Genomic DNA, 23,391 nt, shown 5'->3' on the forward strand with positions numbered 1-23,391 from the left:
AGCTGCGATAGTGTCTTTTTGTTGACCTGTATTTGAGAATGTATTGCCAGTCTTTTCACTGTAAGAGTTTGATAAAAAAAAAGGGGTTTGATAATAAAAATGTATTATTATAAAGCATATACATTTTACTTAAAGATGATTATTTATGTTTTTCTGCCTGCACACAGGGAACTTGTGGAAGAGTTACATCCCCTAATGAAAGAAGCGTTAGAAAGAAGACCTGAGGTTGGTTCATTGTATTTATAGCACAGTATGACCAAAATGTATACTGTTGTTTTTAATTGGTCAAATAACTAGATAGTGGGCTGTGATTTTATCAAATAGCTCACTCATCTCAACCACTAATTTGAATTGTGATATAATTACCAACACTTTAGTAATGAAGGATTTTTCTAAATGATACTTTTCCAGAACAAGAAGCGGCGTGAACGACGAGACGTGCTGAGGCTGCAGCTGCTGCGGATCTTTGAGCTGCTGGCAGATGCAGGTGTCATCAGTGACAGGTTAGTGAGGCAGTAGTTGACACATTACAGCCCCAAACTGCACTGTATGACACTCACTGTACACAAAGGCGGAGAGGAAGTAGAATAACAAAACTGGATCATCAACATTTGTGCTTCATATCTCCTCTTAATGACCTGCTGTATTAAAGTGTGTTGGTTGTATAACATAAAGCTGTTGGGTAGTGTTTGGTTTCTAATAGTTTTATGTTGGGCATCTCCCTGTTTGTCTTCAGTACAAACGGAGCTCTGGAACGTGACACCCTTGCCCTGGGCGCTCTGTTCCTGGAGTACGTGGATCTAACCCGGATGCTCCTGGAAGCTGAGAATGACAAAGATGCAGAGATCCTGAAAGACATTCGAGCTCACTTCAGCGCCATGGTGGCCAACCTCATCCAATGTGTTCCAGGTACGCAGAACACATTGAGCCTAAGGGCGTTTCTCATCAGGCCAGACAATGCTCTGCAGCTCAGATTGATAAATGACTACATTAATTTCTTTATATGGATGCCTGATAAAAATCCATCTCTCCTTCATATTAGTTTCTGAATTGTAATTTGATCAAAGGCTTCCATTCGGCTGGGGTTAGCATAGCACATGGAGCACAAGACTCCTGATATTGATCTATATTTAGAAGTAGCCCAAGGGGAGTAGAAACTAAAATAGTTCAGCTTAAGGACCGAGCAGGCAAAGACAGTTGATGACTCATCGGTTGCCAAGCATTGACAAGTCCCAACTGAATGGCTAATGATCTGTCAAGGGACCTCCACCCCCTTATTCATAGCGGAAAATTCACTTTAAGTAGTTAAGAGTTTAAAATACTTTTAGTTGACTCTCAATAAGTAGACGTATGACAGGCCTTCTTGTCTCCCTCCCCAGTGCACCACAGACGCTTCCTGTTTCCGCAGCAGAGTCTGAGGCATCACCTCTTCATCCTCTTCAGTCAGTGGGCCGGACCTTTCAGCATCATGTTCACCCCTCTGGACCGCTACAGTGACAGGAATCACCAGATCACAAGATATCAATATTGTGCCCTAAAGGTAAACCCTCAATATGGATTCAGTTGTCTTTCACAAACTCTTACTCATCTATTACCCTAAGGCTTAATAGGAAGAAGAAACATGTATCTTGGTAATGGACTGATCTGTTTTGATCACAAAAGATTTAAGAAAAGGTGCAAATTACCTATTATAGAATAAATCCATTTTGGATAATGATCTAATATATGTTGTGAAGCAAGCCTCTGCATTACAGTGATTCTGCATCATCATCAGATTATGTCTTTAAGTTATTTCTACTGTTTGGTATGGATTGTTTTCCAACCACAAGACAAACAAATACTGAATACTGAAATACAGTAAACTCTCTAAACTAAAGTGTGCGCAAATGTTTTGGCTTCATCATTTCGATTATTACATCACGACCCACTTTTATCTCTAGACGTAAAAAAACAACAGATTTTGTTGGTCAATAAACATGAGTCATTTAATTCCACATGATAACACCACGCATTTCCTATTGCCTTTCTGAGCTATGTGCAGTGTTTCCTATTACAACTGTTCACTGTTTGTTCTTCCAGGCTATGTCTGCTGTGCTGTGCTGCGGGCCTGTTTTTGATAACGTGGGACTCTCTCCAGATGGATACCTCTATAAGTGGCTGGATAATATACTCGCCTGCCAGGATCAGCGGGTATGTGGCCAATACTTTACCACTAAGATGCATTTAAACAAAGCGCTGACATAGAAAGCTCATCTGATAGCTTGCTGAGGCCTGCTTTATGAAAACTCCTGTATACAAACAATAACAATTGCCAAATGCTCCCCATTATTATGGAGAAGTGTTGGCAAGTTTGGTATCAAAGTCAATTAGTCTTAAGTTATTTCAGTCTACTGTGATCCAGCAATCCAGTGTTTATTTCACACATTCTTCCTTTTCAAAATTGACTTTGAGTTCTTGTTATCAATAGCAGGCTTGAAAAATAGCAGTCACTTGGCAGACTAAGAAGAACATTTGATTTATCGTCTTGTTCGTATGATGAAAGCAAAGCTTATTCATTTCACAAGGATTCACCCAGATCTTTGAAAAAATACACATACATAACCAATTGAGAAATTCATGACACGATGTTGATATCTATTTTGGTCTCAGGTCCACCAGCTTGGCTGTGAAGTTGTCATCTTGCTTCTGGAGCTCAATGCCGACCAGGTCAACCTATTTAACTGGGCTGTGGATCGCTGCTACACCGGCTCCTACCAGCTAGCCTCAGGCTGCTTCAAAGCCATCGCTACAGTGTGTGGCAGCAGGTACGAAATGCCACAATCATGTTTTCATCAGGGGGTGAATGTCAGCTGCCTGTGCACAAACACAGTTTTCATCAATGATAGCAATGTACATCAGGCCTGATCAGTAAGCCATATCAGGGAGGATGTGAACTGTTTACCTGCCATACCTATCTCCTTCCCCTAGTTGCTGTGAAAGTGCAGGCGAGAAGGGTTGTTCACATTAGCATCAGCTAAGGAGGGGATTAAACCACACTTCCCAATGAAAAGGGAAGTTAGCTCATTTCAACGTAACGTCCTTGCTGTTAAAACTGCCTTCTGGCTGTGATGAAACCAATGGCAAATAAGCTTAAGCCTCAAAACATCACCCCAGCTTATCCTCTTAAAGAGCTCACTATTCGTCTGACGTTGACCTTCCCCTTGCTTTATATGTGAAACACACATTACATTGAACATTGAGAACTTTTTTCTCTCTCTTTCCCAACTTGCAGAAACTACCCAAGTGATATAGTGACACTGCTGAATCTGGTCCTTTTCAAGGCATCAGACACCAACAGAGAAATCTATGAGATTTCAATGCAGCTAATGCAGGTGAGATGCACAAATAAACACAGAAACCTTTCCTGTTATTGTGTGTCTTTTTGGGTCATATGGATGAATGACTCACCTGTCCTCTTTCTTCCAACAGATTCTTGAAGCTAAATTGTTTGTGTATTCTAAGAAGATTACGGAGCAGAAGCCAAGCAGCTTCCTCTACGGCACCCACGGCCCTCTGCCACCTCTGTACAGTGTCTCCCTGCCACAGCTCTCCAGCCAGCTGGCCAGGATGTACCCAGAACTCACACTTCCTCTATTCTCAGGTAGTTGTTTGTGTGATACTGTATATGTGCTGTGTGTGTGGCCACAGTAGGGTTAGCTATGGTATTTCTGCCTGCTGTAATTCTCACACAGGCTTGTCATTTTCTTATGGCTTCCCACTAAATGCTGGTTGCTCATCTTTCAGAGAACTCTTCTTCCTCCAAGACCCACACACAATTTTTATCTATGGACACTCCCACTGACCACAGAAACACTGAGAGCTTAGATAGATTAAGGGACTCCTATGTTCAGGTTGAATTCAAACGCGGAATATAATTAAACTGACAATTATGGTTAAACTAAGTATACAGTATGTGTTTGATTTCAATGTAGAGTGTGCTGGCAGTCGCTGCCGATGTTATTCTGATGGTATTGCATTTCCCCTGCTTGTTACAGAGGTTAGCCAGAGGTTCCCCACCACTCATCCCAATGGGAGGCAGATCATGCTGACATACCTCCTGCCCTGGCTCGGTAACATCGAGTTGGTGGATAGTGGCTTGCTGCTCCCGTCCTTCACACCCTGCACCTCAGATTATGAGGCTTCTATCCGGACATCAAGCACAGGTTCCTCCCACCAGCTGAAGGGCAATGGCTGGGGCTCCTTACAGGCCTCATCTATGGTTCTCAATAACCTAATGTTCATGACCGCCAAGGTAAAGTAATGTTTTGGAAATGGAAGGAAAAGGGGTCATAGGTAGTCAATAAATGCTGATGCTATGTTGTTTTTTGTACCCCTCTTAGTATGGAGATGACCTACCTGGACAAGAGATGGAAAACGCCTGGAATGCTTTAATCAGCAATGAGAAGTGGAGCAACAATCTGAGGACCGCACTGCAGTTTCTCATCAGCTTATGTGGTGTCAGCAGTGACACCACCCTCCTGCCATATGTAAGATATATCATTTGGGCACAACTAGAAAATATCGTAGCTTCTTCTTTTTTAGTCCTTTCTGTTTTCTTACGGATATTCTGTAATATTTGTTCAGATCAAGAAGGTGGTGATCTATCTGTGCCGGAACAACACCATGCAAACCATGGAGGAGTTGATCTTTGAGTTACAACAAACGGATCCAGTCAACCCTGTGGTGCAGCACTGTGATAGCCCTCCTTTCTATCGATTCACCGCAACAAGCAAGGCCTCAACAGCAGCCTCAGGTACATCTGAAAAAAAACCTGAACAGATCGAATGAACCACATAAAATGGTGTTGCTCTGTACAGATCCCAGTGGTGGATATGAAGCGGAGCTGGTGTTAAATATCATGGTCAACTGACTTTCCTTGAACGTACTGTGAAATATACGATTTCTTTTTTCTAGGCACCACATCGAGTAGCAATACTGTTGTTCCTGGCCATGAAAGCTTCCTTGACACAGACGATACCAAGAATGAGGAGAGGTACTCAACATGTTCTAGAAGTTTATCATTGCATTAATTATAGTCCCAGCAAGACCCATCATGATTAATTTTATTTTCTGTCCTCAGGCTCAGCCACATAAAGAAAGCCCACAACCGCCTGGAATCACGCTACAGCAACAGTTCAGGAGGATCTTACGATGAAGATAAGAGTGAGTGTATTTCTGTACCAGACAACCTTTGAAGCAAATGTGGTGGTCATGGTCTTGTGAATGTGAAGTACACAGGATGGTCTTGAGGGTAAAATGGTGGCCGGCATGGGCTGATTGATAATGCATGAGCAGTGCAAAGTGCCCTGAGGTTCTTAAAAGGCTTCTGTGAGAACTGGCACTGAAATAAAAGCAGTCAAGCCCAGGGCCTCGGCACTGCTGCAAGTGACCCAAAAACAGCTTTGTTATACTCTCTTGATCTGCATTAGTCCTGCAGACTTATGTGAGGAGGACTAATTCCACAATAAAAGCAACACCCCCTTTTCACAATTAGCTTTAAGTTCTCTCCTCTGATGTTGTTGTTGTTGTTGTTGTAGATCATTTAATTGCATCTTCACTGTTTCCCCATGTCCAGCTTTGGCCAATCCATAGACACTAAATGTTTGAAATGTTCCATATGTGTGCGAGACAAATGTCAGCAATATCATTTTCTGTCACTTTTTTAGGTGAACCTCTTTCACCATATTCTGATTGGCTGATGGTTGTCATTGAGACCAATCAGCCCAATCCTCTGCCCATGCCTCTGAATGGAGGATGTTGGGCTCCACTGGTGGACTTTTTGCCAGAGACCATCACTCCCAGAGGACCACTGCACAGGTAAGACTGCTGCATACATTATTGCAAAGTGTGCTCATTTTAAAAAGCCAAGACAGAACGGCTGCTAGTTACTGCTAAAGAATAGTCAGGGGTAATGAGATCTTCAATCTTCACCACAATTTTGTTGTTGTATTTTTGTGTTTCATTTGATTGAGGTTTTTTTTACAGTTGACATGTGCTTTGTTTGTTTTAGGTGTAATATAGCAGTCATCTTCATGACAGAGATGGTGGTGGACCACAGTGTGAGGGAGGACTGGGCCATGCACCTGCCTTTGCTGCTACATGCCTTGTTTTTGGGTGAGTTCAAATTATAATATAATTATTACAGTCATTTCTGTTAAAATCCTATCCAAGTTATGACAGGATACTCAACATTCTAAATATTTAATGTAATACAGTACAAATGTCACAATTTCAAATGTTTTTGTTCTGAATAATTATTTGTAATGAGAGCAACACATGGTATTGCCATGCCTCTTTATATAAAGAACAAATATGTCAAATTACATTGGCAAAACAATTATCAATTAAATGTGTTGAGATAAATGAATACACATTTTAATTGTTCGAATAAATTAAACAATTCAAAAAAACATATTAATTGTTATAATGATGACAACAACAGTACTATAACTTTTGTAATAGCCTACAGTACAATTCTTCCAGATTACTGCATTTAAGGACTATGGTGGATTCCAGATTTGGATAAAATAATTTGTTAGGTATTTTAAGTACAATAAGATACTTCCTTTTTGAATTGTAAGTATGAAGTGTGTGGGAATGTAGTATTAAACAGACAGATACAATAATAGATTTTGAGATCAAGGTTGTGAAGCGAGGAGAAGCATACTATAAAATAAACTCTTGTCATGGCTATAACAAACTAGTCTTTGAGTCCACAGTGCGCTGAAACAGGCTGATTGTTCTGTTTCTCTCCTCAGGTATGGATCACTATCGTCCAGAGGTGTTCGAGCACAGCAAGCGTCTCCTCCTGCACCTGCTCATCACGTTGTCCTGTAACAGCAACTTCCAGGCCATCGCCTCAGTCCTACTCCAGACACGTGAGATCAACGGCACCAAGACCCTCACCTGCAAACCCAGCCTTCAGCCGGAGTACTCACATTCAGGTAAATAATAATGTCTTTTAATCCTACTCACTTGTTTGATTTGATGTGTACAAATACAATCATCTTTACCGAAATGTTCAAGTAGACCTGTTGACTGAGCAGCTTGGCTTTACCCATTGTTCTGATAAACTTCCACAACAAGAGAGAATGGCTCACATTCCTTTCAGAGGATGAATACGTTTCTTATCAGGGGAGAAAATATTTTGACCCTGTGCCAAAAGCAATATCGAGCACAGAGGATATCAAAGGTCTTGATTAAAGCATTCCATGATTCTATTTTTATCCTCTTACCCATCTGCTGGGGCTCAGATATGCTGGTCCCCCCCCCCCTCTTTCCCCTGCTGATTATTTGTTTTACAAACGTCTAGACATGCTCTGTCCATTTGACCATTTCAATACAACTTGTATGCCAAGAATTGTGTTGTTTTTCTCCCAAACATACCACACAATGATAACACTACCATGTAAATCAAAAGAAAACAACCCCCATAACATGTTCCCTCCAATCTTTACTTTAAAACTAAGTAGTTAAACTTGACACCTCCGTCAGTAGAAAGGCAGTTTGGATAAAAATTCCAAACGTTTTAATACACACGGTGTATTACACCTATAGGTTCTCTTGTTACGGGAAATGAAATGTAACATCCAGATGAACCACTGGAACCTGTTTCTGATCATACACCTGCTCTCCTGTTGTCTTCAGGAGGATGTGTTGACTTTTTGCGGGAGTGTCAAGCGTCTCCGGTGCCAGACTCTGGTCTGAGTTCTTCTTCCACATCGTCCAGTCTGAGTCTTGGCGGCAGCAGCAACAACCTGCCGGAGATCTCACATGAGGTGGAAGAGGTGGTGGCTCCCAATACAATGGATGAGAAGACTAACAAGCTCATTGAGTTTTTAACCACAAGGTATTGATTTGATATAGTATGCTCCCGTTAGTTAATCATTTCCAGCTTCCATCAATTACAGAAGTACAACTCTAACAATAGAGTTATACTTACAGGTTGAAAAAAAAGCCTGGAAGTATTTTACAGAATAAATGCAACACGTACAACAAAGATATCCTCCACTGATGTGCTTTTCTATATTTCTGGGTGTAGATTGCCCCCTAGTGGTGCGATATGCATTTTGCAACATCTACTAAATGAGTAGAATAGATTTTATATTTTAATGAAGTTATTTAACCGGGAATTTAAAAGAATAAATTTACATTTCGAATATTAGTTCATTAGAATAGCTTTTGCTAGTTCAAGTACAGACAATATTCCGCCCCAAAAATTACCAATTGTTGATCAATTAATCAACTTTAATTAGTAAGGATACCTGTTTTTCTTTCATGCCTACATGCTTCACAAATAATGCAAGAAAACAAAAGATAGTATGCTAAGTACTGCTTTGCTCCAAACGCATGCATTTTTGCGAGAGCATAATTATGGAAAATCCTTTCCGCAAAAACAGTACTTGGAATGCAGGTTATTTCGAATATTCAGCTTGTTGTCCCATGTCCTCCAATAGCAGATGTACACAAAGACAATATACTCTGTGTTGTAAGTAACCTTTAAACTGTTGTTTTATAGAGCATATGGATCACTGTGGTGCCATGAAGACATTTCAGCAAAGAACCAAATTTCCAAAAGCACGGGTCAGCTGACAAACTTTTTGCGACATGTAGTATCTGTGTTCAAAGAGTCCAAGTCAGGTAACTTTTCAATATCATCTATACAGTATTATTTATGTATTCAAATACAGAACTCTGTCTTTACAGCTAAATCACAATTCATTTTCATAAGCACATTGTTGTGTGTGTTCCTGTTAGATTTCCACCTGGAGCAGCAGCTCAGTGACGTGGCTCTGCAGACGGCCTTGTGTAGCTCATCCCGTCACTATGCCGGACGCTCCTTCCAGGTGTTTCGGGCCCTCCGGCAGCCCATCTCTGCCCACGCTGTCTCCGACCTGCTCTCACGGCTGGTGGAAGTAGTAGGCGAACATGCAGAAGAAGTGCAGGTTAGTGCTGTGTGTTGACATGTTGCATGTGAATGTAGATAACAGAGCATAAGATATTGATTGGTTCAAGTGTGTATGGGTTATCAATGTAGGAATGTCTTTTTGCATCTTCATTTCACTGTCAGATGACCATAACCAAAATGGTTTATACTAGGAGTTGTTGCTAAAGAAGAAATTAAGGAATTATTCAAAAATAAAAATAGACTGCCTTAGTAACTTATACTGTATCATACTTAGTTTTTCCGCAGATGTAGCAAATAAATTCAGTGTTATTTAGCACTCAAAGTTTGATATCTCAGATATTTGAACCTCTTTTGAGCACATAAACGCAGCATTAAAACTAATAATCGTCCAATGGTTGAAATCCAAGATTATCATAAAGTCTAATCAGCCGATCCTTGGTCTATCTATCCATATAATATTAACCAAATCAATGAGTTTTTTGTTTATTTTTGTCAGAAATGAATTGTTTTGTTATAAATAAATGATACAAGAAATCCTCCACAGGACGTAATTTCTCTTTTCGTCTGTTTCAGGGCTATGTGATGGAGGTATTACTTACACTGGAATCTGTAGTGGATAACTTGGCTGAATGTCTCAAGAACAACGATCTCATGGCTATCTTGACAAGGTTTGTGGCTACTTCACATTTATGTTGAAATAAGGTTTATGTTAAAAGAAGCCGTCTCTGTAATGTACTGTTTTGTCTTTTTAATTCCAGAGCCTCGTCTCCAGATTTCCTCACCAGTCTCAAGCTGCTGTCAAACAGGAAGAGCACCGGGCAGCTCAATCTGAGGAGAGAAGAGAGAAGCCGACATCAGAGGAGCTCTTCTGTCCCTAAGAAGTTTGGAGAAGCGGACAGGTGTTCTGATCCACCTCGCAGCGCTACGCTGGACCGCATCCAAGCCTGTGAACAGCAGGTTTTGTTGGCCAAGATGCACAGCCCGTCCTCATCCAAAGACAACATCAACGATCCAACCAACATCAACCACCCCAGCAACCTGCTGGCCACCATCTTCTGGGTGGCAGTGTCGCTGATGGAGTCAGACTTTGAGTTTGAGTATCAGATGTCTTTGAGACTGTTGAATAAGCTGCTGGGCCACATGTCGCTGGACAAACAGGAGAACAGGGAGAAGCTGGAGAAAGTGCAGAGCCAGCTTCAGTGGAGCAGCTTCACTGGGCTCCAGCAGCTGCTGCTGAAGGGCTTCACCTCAGTCTCCACCACTGAGCTCACGCTTCAGCTATTCTGCCAACTCACTCCTGTGTCACGAGTGCCTGTCGTGGACACGTCACAGGCCATAGGTACACGATAGGAGTACATTGATACAGGGTTTTAAAGACAGATAATATGACTGTTGATTCTCAGAGAAGTAAGAAAAAGCAGCTTTATAATGGCTGCTGTATATCGCTCCCACCCCACAATCTCAAAATAAAATAAAATAAATGAAACAGGCGAACAAATAAATAAAAGTAAATACAATTAGGTTTGGTAAGGTTTAGGAAGTATCTTAAATGATATCTTGAATAAATGTGTTTGTTTCATTCTTTAGGTTTTCCTTTGAATGTGCTCTGCCTGCTCCCACACCTCGTGCAGAACTTCGATGGTCCCACGCAGTTCTGTCAGGATGTTGCTCAGAAGATCGCCCAGGTTTGGCTCTATTCATGTTTCCCTCCTCATTTTCGCTCAAAGCTGAATATGTTTTAAGCTGATGCACTTTGTGTGTGCAGGTATGCCTTGAGGAGAAAAACGCTAAGCTCTCCAACCTGGCTCATGTCATGACTCTGTATAAAACACACTCCTACACACGAGACTGCTTCTCTTGGGTGAATGTGGTGTGTCGATATCTTCATGAAGCTTTCTCTGACATCACTCTCAACCTGGTCACCTACATGGCAGAGGTTTGTGCAGCCTTACTGTTGTACAGTTATTATTAATATCACAACTTCTCAAAAGCACTTTATAAATCAATGGCATTTCATTTGGTTGTAACAGCTGTTGGAGAAGGGTCTCCCCAGTATGCAGCAGACACTTTTACAAATCATCTACAGCCTCCTAAGTCACATGGATCTGAGTGGAATACAAGCCAAACCCTTCAACATGGAGGTGCTCAAGACAATTGAGAAATTTGTCCAGGTAAGTCAAAATAAAACTACAATACCTAAATAAATGTCCTGCTCCAGATGATTACTTTTAATATGTGGTGACTGTGAAACTTATATTGCTTTTTGGTTAATAGCTGTTTATATTTAGATGTAGTAACATTCCCTTTCTGAGTAATATGTGCTCAGAAAATGAAAACATTCATGTATCAACTACATCAGATGTGATCATTGGAAAGCTTTAGGCGTTGGGCTCTGAGTAAGAGTCTCGAGTTTCCTGTTCCTTTTGTAAGTGTTCATGGGAAAAAGGGAAAAAAAGCGGTCTTGTGTCAGCACAGTACATTTTTAAACACACCCAAACTATAAACAGTCTGCCCTTTTGCTGCAGGCTAGGCCTCTGCCTATTCTCATACTGAACATATTTTCCTTCAGTTACCTTCTGCACACTGCCAGGACACTTGCTCCAAAAATAGAAGCACATTAAAACACACAGAAAGATATTTGTGATTGTTTCTTTCTAAACATAAGGTTGTGTGGGTTTTTGTCTGATTTGGTGTGTTTATGTCTGTGTTGTCTATAGACTGTCCATTGGGGGGAAGCGCTAAATATCTTGAAGCTGGTGGTTTCACGGTCAGCCAGTTTGGTGCAGCCTTCATTCCCGCAGAGTGACCTCTCCTACGAGGACATGAGCCGCGTGTGGGACCGCTCCTCAAAGGCCTTGCCTGGGAAAACACTGGATTTCCACTTTGACATCTCTGAGGTAAGGGACCCTTTCCCTGACTTTCTTTTTAATGTGTTTGTGGTTTGAAAGTAGCCTGAGGGGAGCTTAATGCATGTATTTCTCCCTGTATTTGTTCCTGTATTTCCAGGGTGTGGTGCCTGTTGCCATTCTGTGGAATCTCGTTAAGCTTTTTGGAAAGAAAACACTTCTTCCCCTTCCTTAATGCTGATATTTCTTATTGAACAAACCCATTGAGATTAGCTTGAAAGCTTGAAAGGTAAACACTATCTGCCAAGCAGTGCGGAGCTGGAAAGTGATGTCAAAGATACAGACAGCGTGGCGTATGTGTGGGAACTGAACAGGGAGCTATTTGTGTCGTTCATGAATGGCAGGAAATGATGTCAGCCCTTTGCTGCCGTCCTCTGTATGTGATTCAGTGAGTTTTAGCGAATAGCCAACGTGTGTTTTTGAACTGGAGACACACTGTACAAACCACTGGTATTTCTGAGAATTCCAGATATTTTTAGACTGAGGGATAAGGCAGAGGAAAAGTCAGTACGTTTTTCTCTCAAATACTCCATGAATGCAAGCCGAGTGGAATAAAACCTGTGAACATTGATAAAAGATACATTCGGGTTATGTTGAAACATTGATCACTCGGCAGTCATCTTGAAACGGTCTAAGTCAAGAAGAGAAAGGAGTTGCTATGGAGCCTGAGGCATGGATTGACTAAGCAGAGACGGACTTTCTCTTCTAAAAACTTCCCCTGACTCATCAAAGTTTCTGCCTGCACGTGTCTGTTTGTGTCCACGCTGTTAGACGCCTGTGATTGGTCGGCGCTTTGATGACCTGCAGCGTTCTCCAGGCCAAGATGTGAAGAGCAGGACCACAGCAGTGACCCGTAGCACCTCCTCTACCTCGTCTGGATCCACCTCCAACAACGTCCTGGTGCCGGTCAGCTGGAAGAGGCCTCAGTCTTCACAGGTGAGCACATCTTCACAGTCTTTGTACTTCCGCTGTCACTAATATGGGTTAAGGGTAAGGGCAATTACAAATGTTTAATTGGATAATGGCTGCAATTGGTACAAATGTAACACTTTTTTATTGATTTGTTTATTATTAATTTTTTCTCTTTTCATGTATTTTCCCCTTTTTATATTTCTTCTTTTTCTCTTTTGTGTTTTCTTTTCCTCTTCTTTTTCTTTCACACAATATTACCTAATGTATTTCTGGCATTAAAAGGTCATCTGTATGTTTTGTTCAATATGTTTTCATTTCTCTTGCCCTCTGCAGAAACGAACACGGGAAAAGCTGGTGAATGTGTTGTCTTTGTGTGGACAAGAAGTGGGGCTCACAAAAAACCCTTCAGTAAGATACACTTTATTTTAGCACTGCTATGAATTGTAACACTTAATTGTCATCCATTCAGAAGAGTCCAAAGTCTTGTTAAAATATTGTCTATTTGTTTTGCTGTGAAGGTGATCTTCTCCAGTTGTGGGGAGCTGGACCTCATGGAGCACCAGCCCAGCCTGGTGTCCTCCGATGACGGGACAAGGGAGCCGGACAGCATGGACGACACCACCTCAGAGCAGCAGTTCAGAGTTTTTAGAGACTTTGACTTCTTGGATGTGGAGCTTGAAGACGGAGAAGTGAGTTTCAGGACCTCAAACAGTGCTAAAGATAATTATGTATCCTCCTTCCTACCTCCTTTTGCTTTTAATAGACAACAACATTGTCAAACTTGTAACCAGTAAGACAAAAGATTAGTGACATTAGCAAAAAGATCTTAACGTTTTTTCCAAGAACAAGAGCATTTCTAAGTGTACTGGGTGAGGTTTGCCTGCTCTTTGTAATGGGGTCTCTTCTTTTTGTTTTGTTTTCTGTCTATGCTAATGTAGGAGTTACAGGTAAGTTTAGTCATGTTACCATTTTTCTTGCTGTGATGATTGATGCTTGTGCAGTATCATTTAGTTATACTGATGGCAAGGAGTAGAAAACGTGTGTGTGCATGCCATGTAATTTACAAACAGGTTCTGCTATTTTGTGCAATTTGGTGTAAAACATATCCTCTTAACTCTCAAGGACCAGTAGTACCATAAAAGCATGTCAACAAGAGATATCTTTCACCAGGATTACCTATTTCTTTAGCTGATAATCGTACCTTCAGGTGATTTAAATGTTTAATATTTTGTTCTGGTTCATAAGAGAAAACAAGTATTAGTTTTGATATATGAGTCACACAGTTGGCAAATACTACATTGTTTCCCCTTTAATAACTTTGCATATCTGACTAAATCTATTAGTGTGCACTGTACATGTAATTGTGGATTGTATGTTACCTCAATTTAGAGAAGTCAAATAAACTGTGTTCGATGTCAGTTATCTAATACACATCACACTTAAATCGTTATTTTTGCAAGCCAAACAGTGAGCTATGCACCTTAGTTCTACTGTTTATTTTAACTATTTTATACATTTATGCTGTGAAGATTGTCGCTTTAACTGGTTGAATTTAACATCACTTATGTTGCATTCAATTATGAATGTCCTTTTGTTTCATTTTAAAAGCTTAAAAAACACAGTAGCATGCATGACGTTGTAGAAATAATATAATTACAACAGATATATATATATACATATATCTGCTTTGTACCCTGGAACACAGTGTCAGCTGTTCTCCCTGTGCCTGCTAAAAAATCACATAGACTGAAAACTAAAACAACTGCTGTGGTCAACATAGTGGAACGCAGACAGTTGTATTAGTTAAAAAGCCTGACGAGGTGTAAGGAAGGTTTTAGACCACATACAAAAAATAAATATCAAAGTCAAAGCTGTTGCTTTCTGCGAGTTGTATCCATTAAGCTAGTCACCACAGGAAGTCTCTCTTGTTTGATGAGTTGATGTGGAGCTCTGGTGGAATGTGGAAGTTGGCTGACATCCAGAGCCATGTCTAGTTGAAGAGACAAGAAACAGCCCCCTCCCTTAACATGCACTGCATGGTTGTGTAAATGTGTGTGTATTACAGTGTATCCAGTTTGTGTGGGTGTGCATGTGTTTGTGTTAGAGAAGAGAGTGTTCTTGTCTTGTTGTTGCTTGGTAACTCAAAGCCATTCTCTATTGCAGGGAGAGACTGTGGACAACTTCAACTGGGGCGTGCGCAGACGCTCCATGGACAGTCTGGACCGGAGTGACCTGCAGCCGCTGGAGGAGAGTCAGCTGTCCATCAGCATGCCCAGCCTCAGCAAGATCCCCCATGAAGACTCAGACGAGTCGTCGGAGGAAGACTCCCTGATCACCAGCCAGATACTCTCCCACTCTCAACTTGTAAGTTCATCTTTGTTTGTAGGCCAATAATGAATGTCATTGGGAAGGGGAACAAATATTGAAAATGATCCTTAGCACAGGGCGCAGGTTTTAGACTTAGTTAAAACACATTACATTTAATTTTGGGATTCTCCCATTCGATTGAATTTTTTTAAATTGTAACAACAACAACAGTTAAGCCCCATGCCCCCGGTACCGTGGAAAAACGCAACATCTTGCAAGAAACAGCGTCTGAGGGCTTCTTAACATTTAACAAACTATGAATGTGTCATACCCACCTAACGGGAAGAAACTCAGCTATCACACATTATTAACCATTTTTAGCTAAACAAAACACAAGGGTAATATCAAGCCTCTGAATTAGCCCTGAGTGAAAAAATGCTAACGCACAGAAGTCACGGTAGAAATACTTTATTACTTATCGGATCTGCACAAACAAGATATCCTGAGCTGAGATTCCACAGATTCTAGAGGTATGAGTATCATCACTGTGCGACCAAAACTCAGGGCAGCGAAGGCAAACCCAGACAACACACCACGTAGCTTTACAGAGCCAAAACGACGAATATGTCTTACCTTTGCTTTTTTTCTGACCAAAAGTTGTGTTCAATGGCATTAAAACGATAAAAACGCTGCTGAAGGTTAATCCAATGTCTCTGTGTCCCTTTGAAATCATTACTGATAATCCATCATCATATATATGGCTATAACCTAGTTTTCAGTTTTCAGAGTGTAACGTAGCTTTCGGTTTGGGCAAACTGCGTGCGCATCACTCTCATTCCTCAATGGTAACGTGTAGGTGGATTTAGGAACTTCCCCTTCGATTATATTGGCTCTAACGGTTCAAAAGAGGTGTCAATCATCAAAATTGACCGAGGGGGGCCAGAGATATGGCAAATCCACCCAAATGAACCCAGAAGTGTTTTGTTTTTGCTAAATCTCTCTAAAAATGTCAAATGTCACTTGTTTTGCATCAATCTTGATACAGGGTACTTATTATATGTTATATGTTATAAAGCTTTTAGTCTACTATCCCATCATTCAAGGGTAGTTTTCACTATAAGTAATTTTCTTTTTAGGACGGACACTGTCATTTACATTTTTTTACTATGTTCAATCTGAATTTACTTTAAAATAAAAAATTGCTATATTGATTCTGACTTTTCTACATCCAACTCACAGGTTTATCATTGCTTTGAGAAAAAAGATTATTAATTTACCGCTTTTAGAAGTGAATATATAGTCATTTGTTCTGGGAATGTCATTTTCGAGCCTGAGACCTGAAAAACAGGCTTGGGGCTTAACTGGTTAAATCCAGCCCAAAAAAACTTAATAGATCATAATCAGTATTGTGATTTTAACCACAATCCTCTCGAAACATATGAAAGTCTATCTGGAATTAAATGCACAAGCTTTACTCTTGTTATTTTCAGCTTTGCACTCAATATATCTTATTATTAAGTTTGCTGAGCACATCATGTTCCTAAGGTGATAGGGCGTTCTACATTTTAATGATCATGTAACTTTTACTTAATTTTTCATCAAACTTCATTTTAACATTTCTAAAAATGACAATATTGTCCCCATGCTATTGTTTGTCCAACACAAATCAGATGGTTTATTGAACATGCAAAAAAATGACGTGTTATTAAGAGCAGCTTCCAACAATGACTTTGTCTCTTGCAGATGGTCAACCTGTCTCCCACCTCAGAGAGCAGTAACAGGGACTCTCCCTCTGCCTTTTTTGACACAACCTCAGCTGATTCTACTCCCCTGAACACCAAAAATCCTAGTTTCGAGGCCCAACTGCCAGAGGACTCGAAGCAGCGGGTGAATAAGGGCTTCAGAGTGTCTGAGATACTGGGAACCACTCACAATTCCATACTAGAGTTCTTTACTAACTTTGCCAAATAGGGGGCTATTCTGGTGCATCTTGTCTTGTGAAATGTCTTGGATGTTGTATGTGCTTTGGGTTCAGTCTACGTTAAGTATTTTTTTATGTCGCTGTGACTTTTCTATATTTCCTCCTTTAAGAATAGTGCATGTGGCGGTCTTCTCTTGTTTTTTAAGTCATTGCATGCTAGTAGGGAATGAACTAAAACTCTGCAAACAGGCAACCTATAATGCTTTGGGATATAATGGGTGTTTTTTTTATTGTGGCAGTATTAGGGGGTTGTAGCCAGCAATAGAAAAACAAGGGTCTTTCTTTCTATGTCTGTCTGTTTAAGGCAATGTGTATACCTACTGCTTCTGTGGGGGCAACAACTAATAAAACTCTTGGCATGTGGGAGGTCAAGAAAGGTTTACACATTGCCTGTCCCAAAACATGAGTGTGCAGGGCCGCAATGCTGGCTGAAGTAAATTATTTTATAATCTATTGAATTGGCACAATTAACGCACACTAAATTTACCAAATAAAAGAAAAACATCACAAGGAGTGTCCATAGGGTCCCACGTCAAGGTCAGTCAATACATTTTACCAACAAAATTGTCTGTTTAATGATTAAGCCTAAACGAGGGAACATATCCAGTTAATAATAACCTTTGTTGCATGCTGTCTCAGTATTTGTTCATGACGAGTTCATTTTTGCCAAATTGCTGAGAAACGAGTGTCCTCTGTGTGTTTTTTTTTTTTAGCAAGAAGATGAATACACCAATGTCCACGAGGACGACCTCTCTCTCTCCATCAGTGAACCACCCTTTGAATTTCATTGTGGTGACAGTTTGACAATAAACATGGTTAACATTGATTACAAAGGAGAACCTGACTTTGACAGCTGCTTACCCAGGTACTTACTTACAACTTTTGTCATAAATAGATAACGTTTGTTAGACACAGCATCAATATCATGGCTTTGTGTCCTCCTAGTGTCTCAGAGGAGGAGAGAGACGACATGCTGGAGTCCCGATCTTCCCCCCCACCATCCCCCTTCTTCTCCGCCATCCTCGCTGCATTCCAGCCAACAGTGTGCGATGATGCAGAGGAGGCTTGGCGGACTCACGTCAACCAGCTTATAACCGACTCGGATGGATCCTGTGCAGTCTACACTTTTCATGTCTTTTCATCACTGTTTCAGGTATTACAGCATCGCCCTCAATGCCATTAACATTGTGTCTTGTCAAACTGAATAATTAAACTAAAAGGGTAACAGGATTAATTATCTGGATGATTAACCTTTAGAGAAAGGGCAATGCGTGGATGCTTTCAACTCGACAACGTAAAGAGATTCATTAAGCAGATGTTGTTCACTTGACTTATCAAAGCTGACAAGGGAGAATGTCAGGGTAGAAATAATGACAGAATGTAAATGCCTTAAATAATGTGACTGAAAATGTTCAACGCTAGCCTGATTTTGTTGCATTGCAGAACATCCAGACCAAATTGTGTTCGTTGACCTGTGATGCTGTGAGTTACCTTGGTGATGGCCTGAAAGGATTAGGGTCAAAGCTTTTGACCTCTTCTCAGATGCTGACATCATGTTCAGAGTGCCCAACTCTATTTATTGATGCAGACACAGTGAGTAACCTGAGATGTTCCAGTTGTAAATATTTTTCTGAAACTGTACGTCACGTTAGCGGTGATTAAACAAAACTCTGTTTTCACAGATTATGTCTTATGGATTCCTGGAAAAAATGAAATTCAGCGTGTTGGAACTTCAAGAGTATCTCGACACTTACAACAACAGAAAGGAGGCAGCTCTCACCGTAAGGACATTTTATATTGAGCCTCCTCGTCTGAATGTCACCTGTATGTGGTCATTGATTTGTTTACGTTATCATTCTGTTGTCTCCTACAGTGGTTGAGTAACTGTAAGGCCACCTTTACCAGGAGTGTCGGGGGAACCGTGATAACATGTCAACCAGCGGAGCATGAGGACAAGGTAAAAGCTTACCTTTTTAGAAATATAAGTTTTGATACCAATATGCTGGCGTTTATCAAATGAATGATAATGTAAAATACTGTTGTATATTTTAAGCTAATGAATTCAGTAAGTGTGCAAAAAGATAAAAGGCTGCATGATTTAGTAAAAAAAACGTTATTCTGTTAGAATGGAATTAAGTTAAAATGATTGAAAATATGAAAAGATGAACTTCCACTGACCTCTCATACTGTACTCTCTGCGTTACAATCTCTGTGTGAAACTGTAGCTCTGTGAGTGTACCTCTAATTTCCTCATACTATGTAAAGACAATCCTAAGTTGCTGCATGTCACATTGATTATCTCATTGAAATCTGCATTGTGGTAATTCTTTTTCCAAAGTTGCATTTGATCTGTATGTAAACAATTACGCTCACTTGACAACCTAGGGAAGGAAAATGCAAAATGGAAACTTTTGCTGCTAAAACGTAGTATTTAACAGCTCAGAGATTCTCACGAAAGTCAGTGCTAATTAACAGACAAAACTGTAACTTTGCTCGACTTTTTTCACTTGTCATTTTGATTAAAGCTGCCCTGTGGAGTTTTCTTGTAAACAAACGAGTTATGGTTTCATTTAGTGATGCTTAACACAATGCAATTAATTGTCATTAAGTGTGTGCACAGAATAAACAAAACAGTGACCCACTAAAAGAAAAACAGATCCATAGCCCTGCTTGAGGTCAAAAACTCCACGGGGAACCTTTCATTCAAAGCAACTACCAGCCTTCCTGTCGGTTCTAATTTGCACATACCCTCACTTTTTTTCCTCTCTGCATGCCAATAAAACCTATGCTTTTCACCCACTTTAATATGGACACAATGAGGATTGCATGCCCTTCTTTTGATTGTCTGTTTTCCCTACTTCTTTTCTGTCCTGTAACATGCTTGCTTTGTAGCAAATGGAATCTCTGGCTGTAAGTTGGAAGACTTGTTCCTCTATGTAGTTTCAAATATTTGTGGTTTTAAAAGCAAAACTTGGGTTTACTGTAATCCTTTTTCACCACTTCTTCTGTCTATTTAGCAGTAGTTCTACAGTAGTGTGTTTATAATCCACCAAATGTAGAACTGATAAGGTATGAGCTAATACCTAAGAAGAAGAAAAACTAGCCAAATGAAAGGCCTTTTGACAACAACCATGTTTCTTTTCCTTTCAGCAACTGGAGCTCTGTCAAAGACTCTACAAACTCCACTTTCAGCTGTTGCTGCTTTTTCAGTCCTACTGTAAGCTGATTGAACAGGTCCATGCAATAGGCTCTATTCCCGAGGTAGGTTCATCAGGCATTTGCTTGACTTCTCTTCTTGGAATCATTACAGCCACCGTCTAATCCATATCCCTGTTTAATCATATGAATCCCTCTTGACCTTTAGCTGACAAATATATCCAGAGAGCTTAATGACTTGAAGAGCCATCTGAGAGTAGCAGCAGCCTCGGTGACGAATGATGAGATGTCTGCCTGTGAGAGCGCCTGCTCTGAGCCCACATTCAGCTCATCTGAGGCCGCTGTCCAGGCCATCCTCGAGTGTCTGAATACTAATGAGTTTCCAACGGCCATCCGCTACATTCGAGAGTGCAGGTGAAAAAAAAGCTTTGTTTGATTGTAGATGAAGAGTGTACGAGGATAAATGATGTCCCAAGTCAGACAAATAACATGTTCTTTTTTCATTGCAGAACAATGTGGCCTAACGACATCTTTGGCAGCCCCTGTGAGGAAGAGGTTCAGACCTTACTGAACATCTACTTCAGACATCAAACCTTGGGTCAGACAGGTACTTTTGCTCTGGTGGGCTCAAAACAAGACCTGACAGAAATCTCTGCCAAGTTAATGGAACTTAACGGAGAGATTCGGGACATGATCCGACGAGCCCAAGGCTACCGAGCCATCACGGCTTTCCTCCCAGACTCCAGGGTTTCAGGCTCCACTCTTTGATGGTGGTCTGGCAGCATTTTGACACCCATTTCCTGCACAATACCCCCTGTCCCCTGCCTAGCCTCTTGTCCTGTATGGGGCTGCTGCTATCATCTCAGTGGTTAACAAGCACTCTGCTCTCTCCTGGGAATAACCAAATTCCTGTTCCTCTTCCTGCTCAGAGCACATCAGAATGTCATAAAGTCATATCTTCAGATTTGCAGCAATACTGTTTTTTGTTTTTTTAAAGAAGAGAGACTTTGGCTTTTATTGCACTAATAGTAGAAATTGTCACAAAGCGACCACTTGCTACTGAAGTCATACATTTTCACATTTAAGAAATAACATACCAAAGCTAAGTGATTCTCTTTCATTTATGTTATTTTAATTGTCATGGGAAAATGTGCAATCGTACACAGAAGTGGAAAACGTATACTGTATCCTGAAAGAATGTAATGATATATAATAGCATTGGTAAACATGGACATTGTTAGTACAGACAAAAGGGAGGCTTAATTTTTGGTTTAAGTAGCGGGTCTTTGTGTGTGTGTGTGTGTGTGTGTGTGTGTGGTGTGTGTGTGGTGTGTGTGTGTGTGGTGTGTGTGTGTGTGTGTGTGTGTGTGTGTGTGTGTGTGTGTGTGTGTGTGTGTGTGTGTGTGTGTGTGTGTGTGTGTGTGTGTGTGTGTGTGTGTGTGTGTGTGTGTGTGTGTGTGTGTGTGTGTGTGTGTGTGTGGTGTGTGTGTGTGTGTGTGGTGTGTGTGTGTGTGTGGTGTGTGTGTGTGTGTGTGTGTGTGTGTGTGTGTGTGTGTGTGTGTGTGTGTGTGGTGTGTGTGTGTGTGTGTGTGTGTGTGTGTGTGTGTGTGTGTGTGTGTGTGTGTGTGTGTGTGTGTGTGTGTGTGTGTGTGTGTGTGTGTGCGCGTGTGTGTGCGCGCGTGCGTGCGTGTTCGCTTGTGTTGCGTGCTGGTGCCCAAGTCTGTCATTTAAACCTGACTATCATCAAAGATGAAATTATGGATATTGATTTACAGAAATTGTAACTACTTTTGAAATGCTGCAAAACTACTGTGACGTCTCCCAAACCTAAATTACATGCTACTGTGTTGGTTATCTGTTACCTAAAACATCTTACTGTACATTTTAACTGTACAGCTTTTAGAAATCAGTTAGTTATTTAATATTATTTGCTATAGGAAAACATGCATTTATCGAACTAGATTTATAGAAAACAAATATTTCATTTTAAACCTGCCAAGCTTACAAATTCTATGTTCTATAAAGTTTAAAAGTATGTTTATGAACAAATACAAAACTATTTTAACTGAATATTTGTACATAGTGCAATGGGGGCTTTGATGAGACTCATAAGATTGTATTTTTATGAACTTACCGAGTTTCATGTAAAGTGAAAGGGATAGCCGCAGAGTTGTAAAGCTTTCGTAAGAACTGTTTGTGTAGCCTCTCCCTCTCGCCTTGTAAATACTACTGCCTTTGCAATGTACTGTACTTTGTTGTTCTGTATACTTATGAAACAGTAAAAATAAAACTTACAATTGTTAAAAGTGGTTTCATTTTGTGATTGTTGGGATGTTACATATCTGTTTGTTTGTGTCAAATCCGTGTATCTACCGTCCAATTGTTTTTCTTTATTAAACACGTAAACGGAAGAGGGTCTGAGAGGCGTTTTTGCTTTTTACCTTACTATTAAATGGTCTAATGCAGTGGTTTTCAAACTGTGGGAAGATTTTTTTATTTTATTATTTTTTCCTTTTAGCTTTGTGAAGCACCTTGAGATGACGTTGTTTTTAAAGTGTGCTATATAAATCAAATGTATTATTATTATTATTATTATTCAATTGTAAACAAACACTGCTCGAAAATATCTCATTGGTCAGAGAGCTGTGGTGGGCATAGGCTGTTCTGCTGTTGCTGCCATCAAAACGAAATACAGATCAAAGCTGAACATTGAGAATGAACTGAGGGCAGTCTCAAAACAACAGCCCCGGTTTGAGAAGATCTGCAAGAGAAAGCAAGCACACACAAGTAATTGATAAGCTATAGTGGAATAGGAATGGTAAAGTGATGTGATCGTTTGCAACCTGCCGTAGAAATAGTAGTTAATTAATATATTTTCCTTAAAGAAATTTGAATTTAAAAATCTACTACTCAGGGAAGAAAGCCAACCAGTTTTAATTAGGCCAAATTAATTCACAGTATCTATTACAAGCACTTTTGTTCATGTGTAATCCATAATAAAATATAAAATGATAGTTGGATCTTTGTATCTTCTTATTATTAGCAGAGAAAATGTTATGTTTTTACAACAATATACAATTAATCCTATAGATGGGAACCGGGTTGGGGGGGTCCCGAAAATATTTCCAATTACCCAAGGGGGGCCGGACTGAAAACGTTTGGGAACCACTGCTCTAATGGTC

At 40.4% G+C, this 23,391-nt stretch overlaps 1 protein-coding gene across 4 annotated transcripts in view; it reads left to right on the forward strand.

The window, feature by feature from the left end:
- frya (furry homolog a (Drosophila)) overlaps positions 1–21,615 on the forward strand; it is a 46,690-nt gene extending 25,075 nt beyond the window's left edge. For 2 of the 4 annotated variants that reach the window (XM_034207119.1, XM_034207122.1), the window contains exons 24-62: positions 168–225; positions 412–503; positions 737–909; positions 1,380–1,540; positions 2,080–2,190; positions 2,650–2,804; positions 3,272–3,371; positions 3,469–3,640; positions 4,035–4,291; positions 4,380–4,526; positions 4,624–4,792; positions 4,954–5,032; positions 5,120–5,202; positions 5,706–5,856; positions 6,050–6,153; positions 6,798–6,983; positions 7,687–7,888; positions 8,558–8,679; positions 8,797–8,984; positions 9,521–9,615; positions 9,706–10,286; positions 10,535–10,632; positions 10,713–10,883; positions 10,978–11,118; positions 11,665–11,844; positions 12,625–12,789; positions 13,099–13,173; positions 13,284–13,454; positions 13,704–13,712; positions 14,929–15,129; positions 16,816–16,959; positions 17,767–17,918; positions 17,999–18,206; positions 18,497–18,646; positions 18,736–18,834; positions 18,927–19,010; positions 20,204–20,314; positions 20,418–20,623; positions 20,719–21,615. In XM_034207119.1, the coding sequence (XP_034063010.1) occupies positions 168–225; positions 412–503; positions 737–909; positions 1,380–1,540; positions 2,080–2,190; positions 2,650–2,804; positions 3,272–3,371; positions 3,469–3,640; positions 4,035–4,291; positions 4,380–4,526; positions 4,624–4,792; positions 4,954–5,032; positions 5,120–5,202; positions 5,706–5,856; positions 6,050–6,153; positions 6,798–6,983; positions 7,687–7,888; positions 8,558–8,679; positions 8,797–8,984; positions 9,521–9,615; positions 9,706–10,286; positions 10,535–10,632; positions 10,713–10,883; positions 10,978–11,118; positions 11,665–11,844; positions 12,625–12,789; positions 13,099–13,173; positions 13,284–13,454; positions 13,704–13,712; positions 14,929–15,129; positions 16,816–16,959; positions 17,767–17,918; positions 17,999–18,206; positions 18,497–18,646; positions 18,736–18,834; positions 18,927–19,010; positions 20,204–20,314; positions 20,418–20,623; positions 20,719–20,977 (6,010 nt within the window). In that variant the 3' untranslated portion in view covers positions 20,978–21,615. The remainder of the gene's footprint in view (positions 1–167; positions 226–411; positions 504–736; positions 910–1,379; positions 1,541–2,079; positions 2,191–2,649; positions 2,805–3,271; positions 3,372–3,468; positions 3,641–4,034; positions 4,292–4,379; positions 4,527–4,623; positions 4,793–4,953; positions 5,033–5,119; positions 5,203–5,705; positions 5,857–6,049; positions 6,154–6,797; positions 6,984–7,686; positions 7,889–8,557; positions 8,680–8,796; positions 8,985–9,520; positions 9,616–9,705; positions 10,287–10,534; positions 10,633–10,712; positions 10,884–10,977; positions 11,119–11,664; positions 11,845–12,624; positions 12,790–13,098; positions 13,174–13,283; positions 13,455–13,703; positions 13,713–14,928; positions 15,130–16,815; positions 16,960–17,766; positions 17,919–17,998; positions 18,207–18,496; positions 18,647–18,735; positions 18,835–18,926; positions 19,011–20,203; positions 20,315–20,417; positions 20,624–20,718) is intronic. The other 2 variants (XM_034207120.1, XM_034207121.1) reach the window with 2 other exon arrangements.
- Positions 21,616–23,391: the final 1,776 nt, after the last annotated feature.

This window comes from Gymnodraco acuticeps, unplaced genomic scaffold (assembly GCF_902827175.1).
Source record: "Gymnodraco acuticeps unplaced genomic scaffold, fGymAcu1.1, whole genome shotgun sequence".
Lineage (NCBI taxonomy): Eukaryota > Metazoa > Chordata > Actinopteri > Perciformes > Bathydraconidae > Gymnodraco > Gymnodraco acuticeps.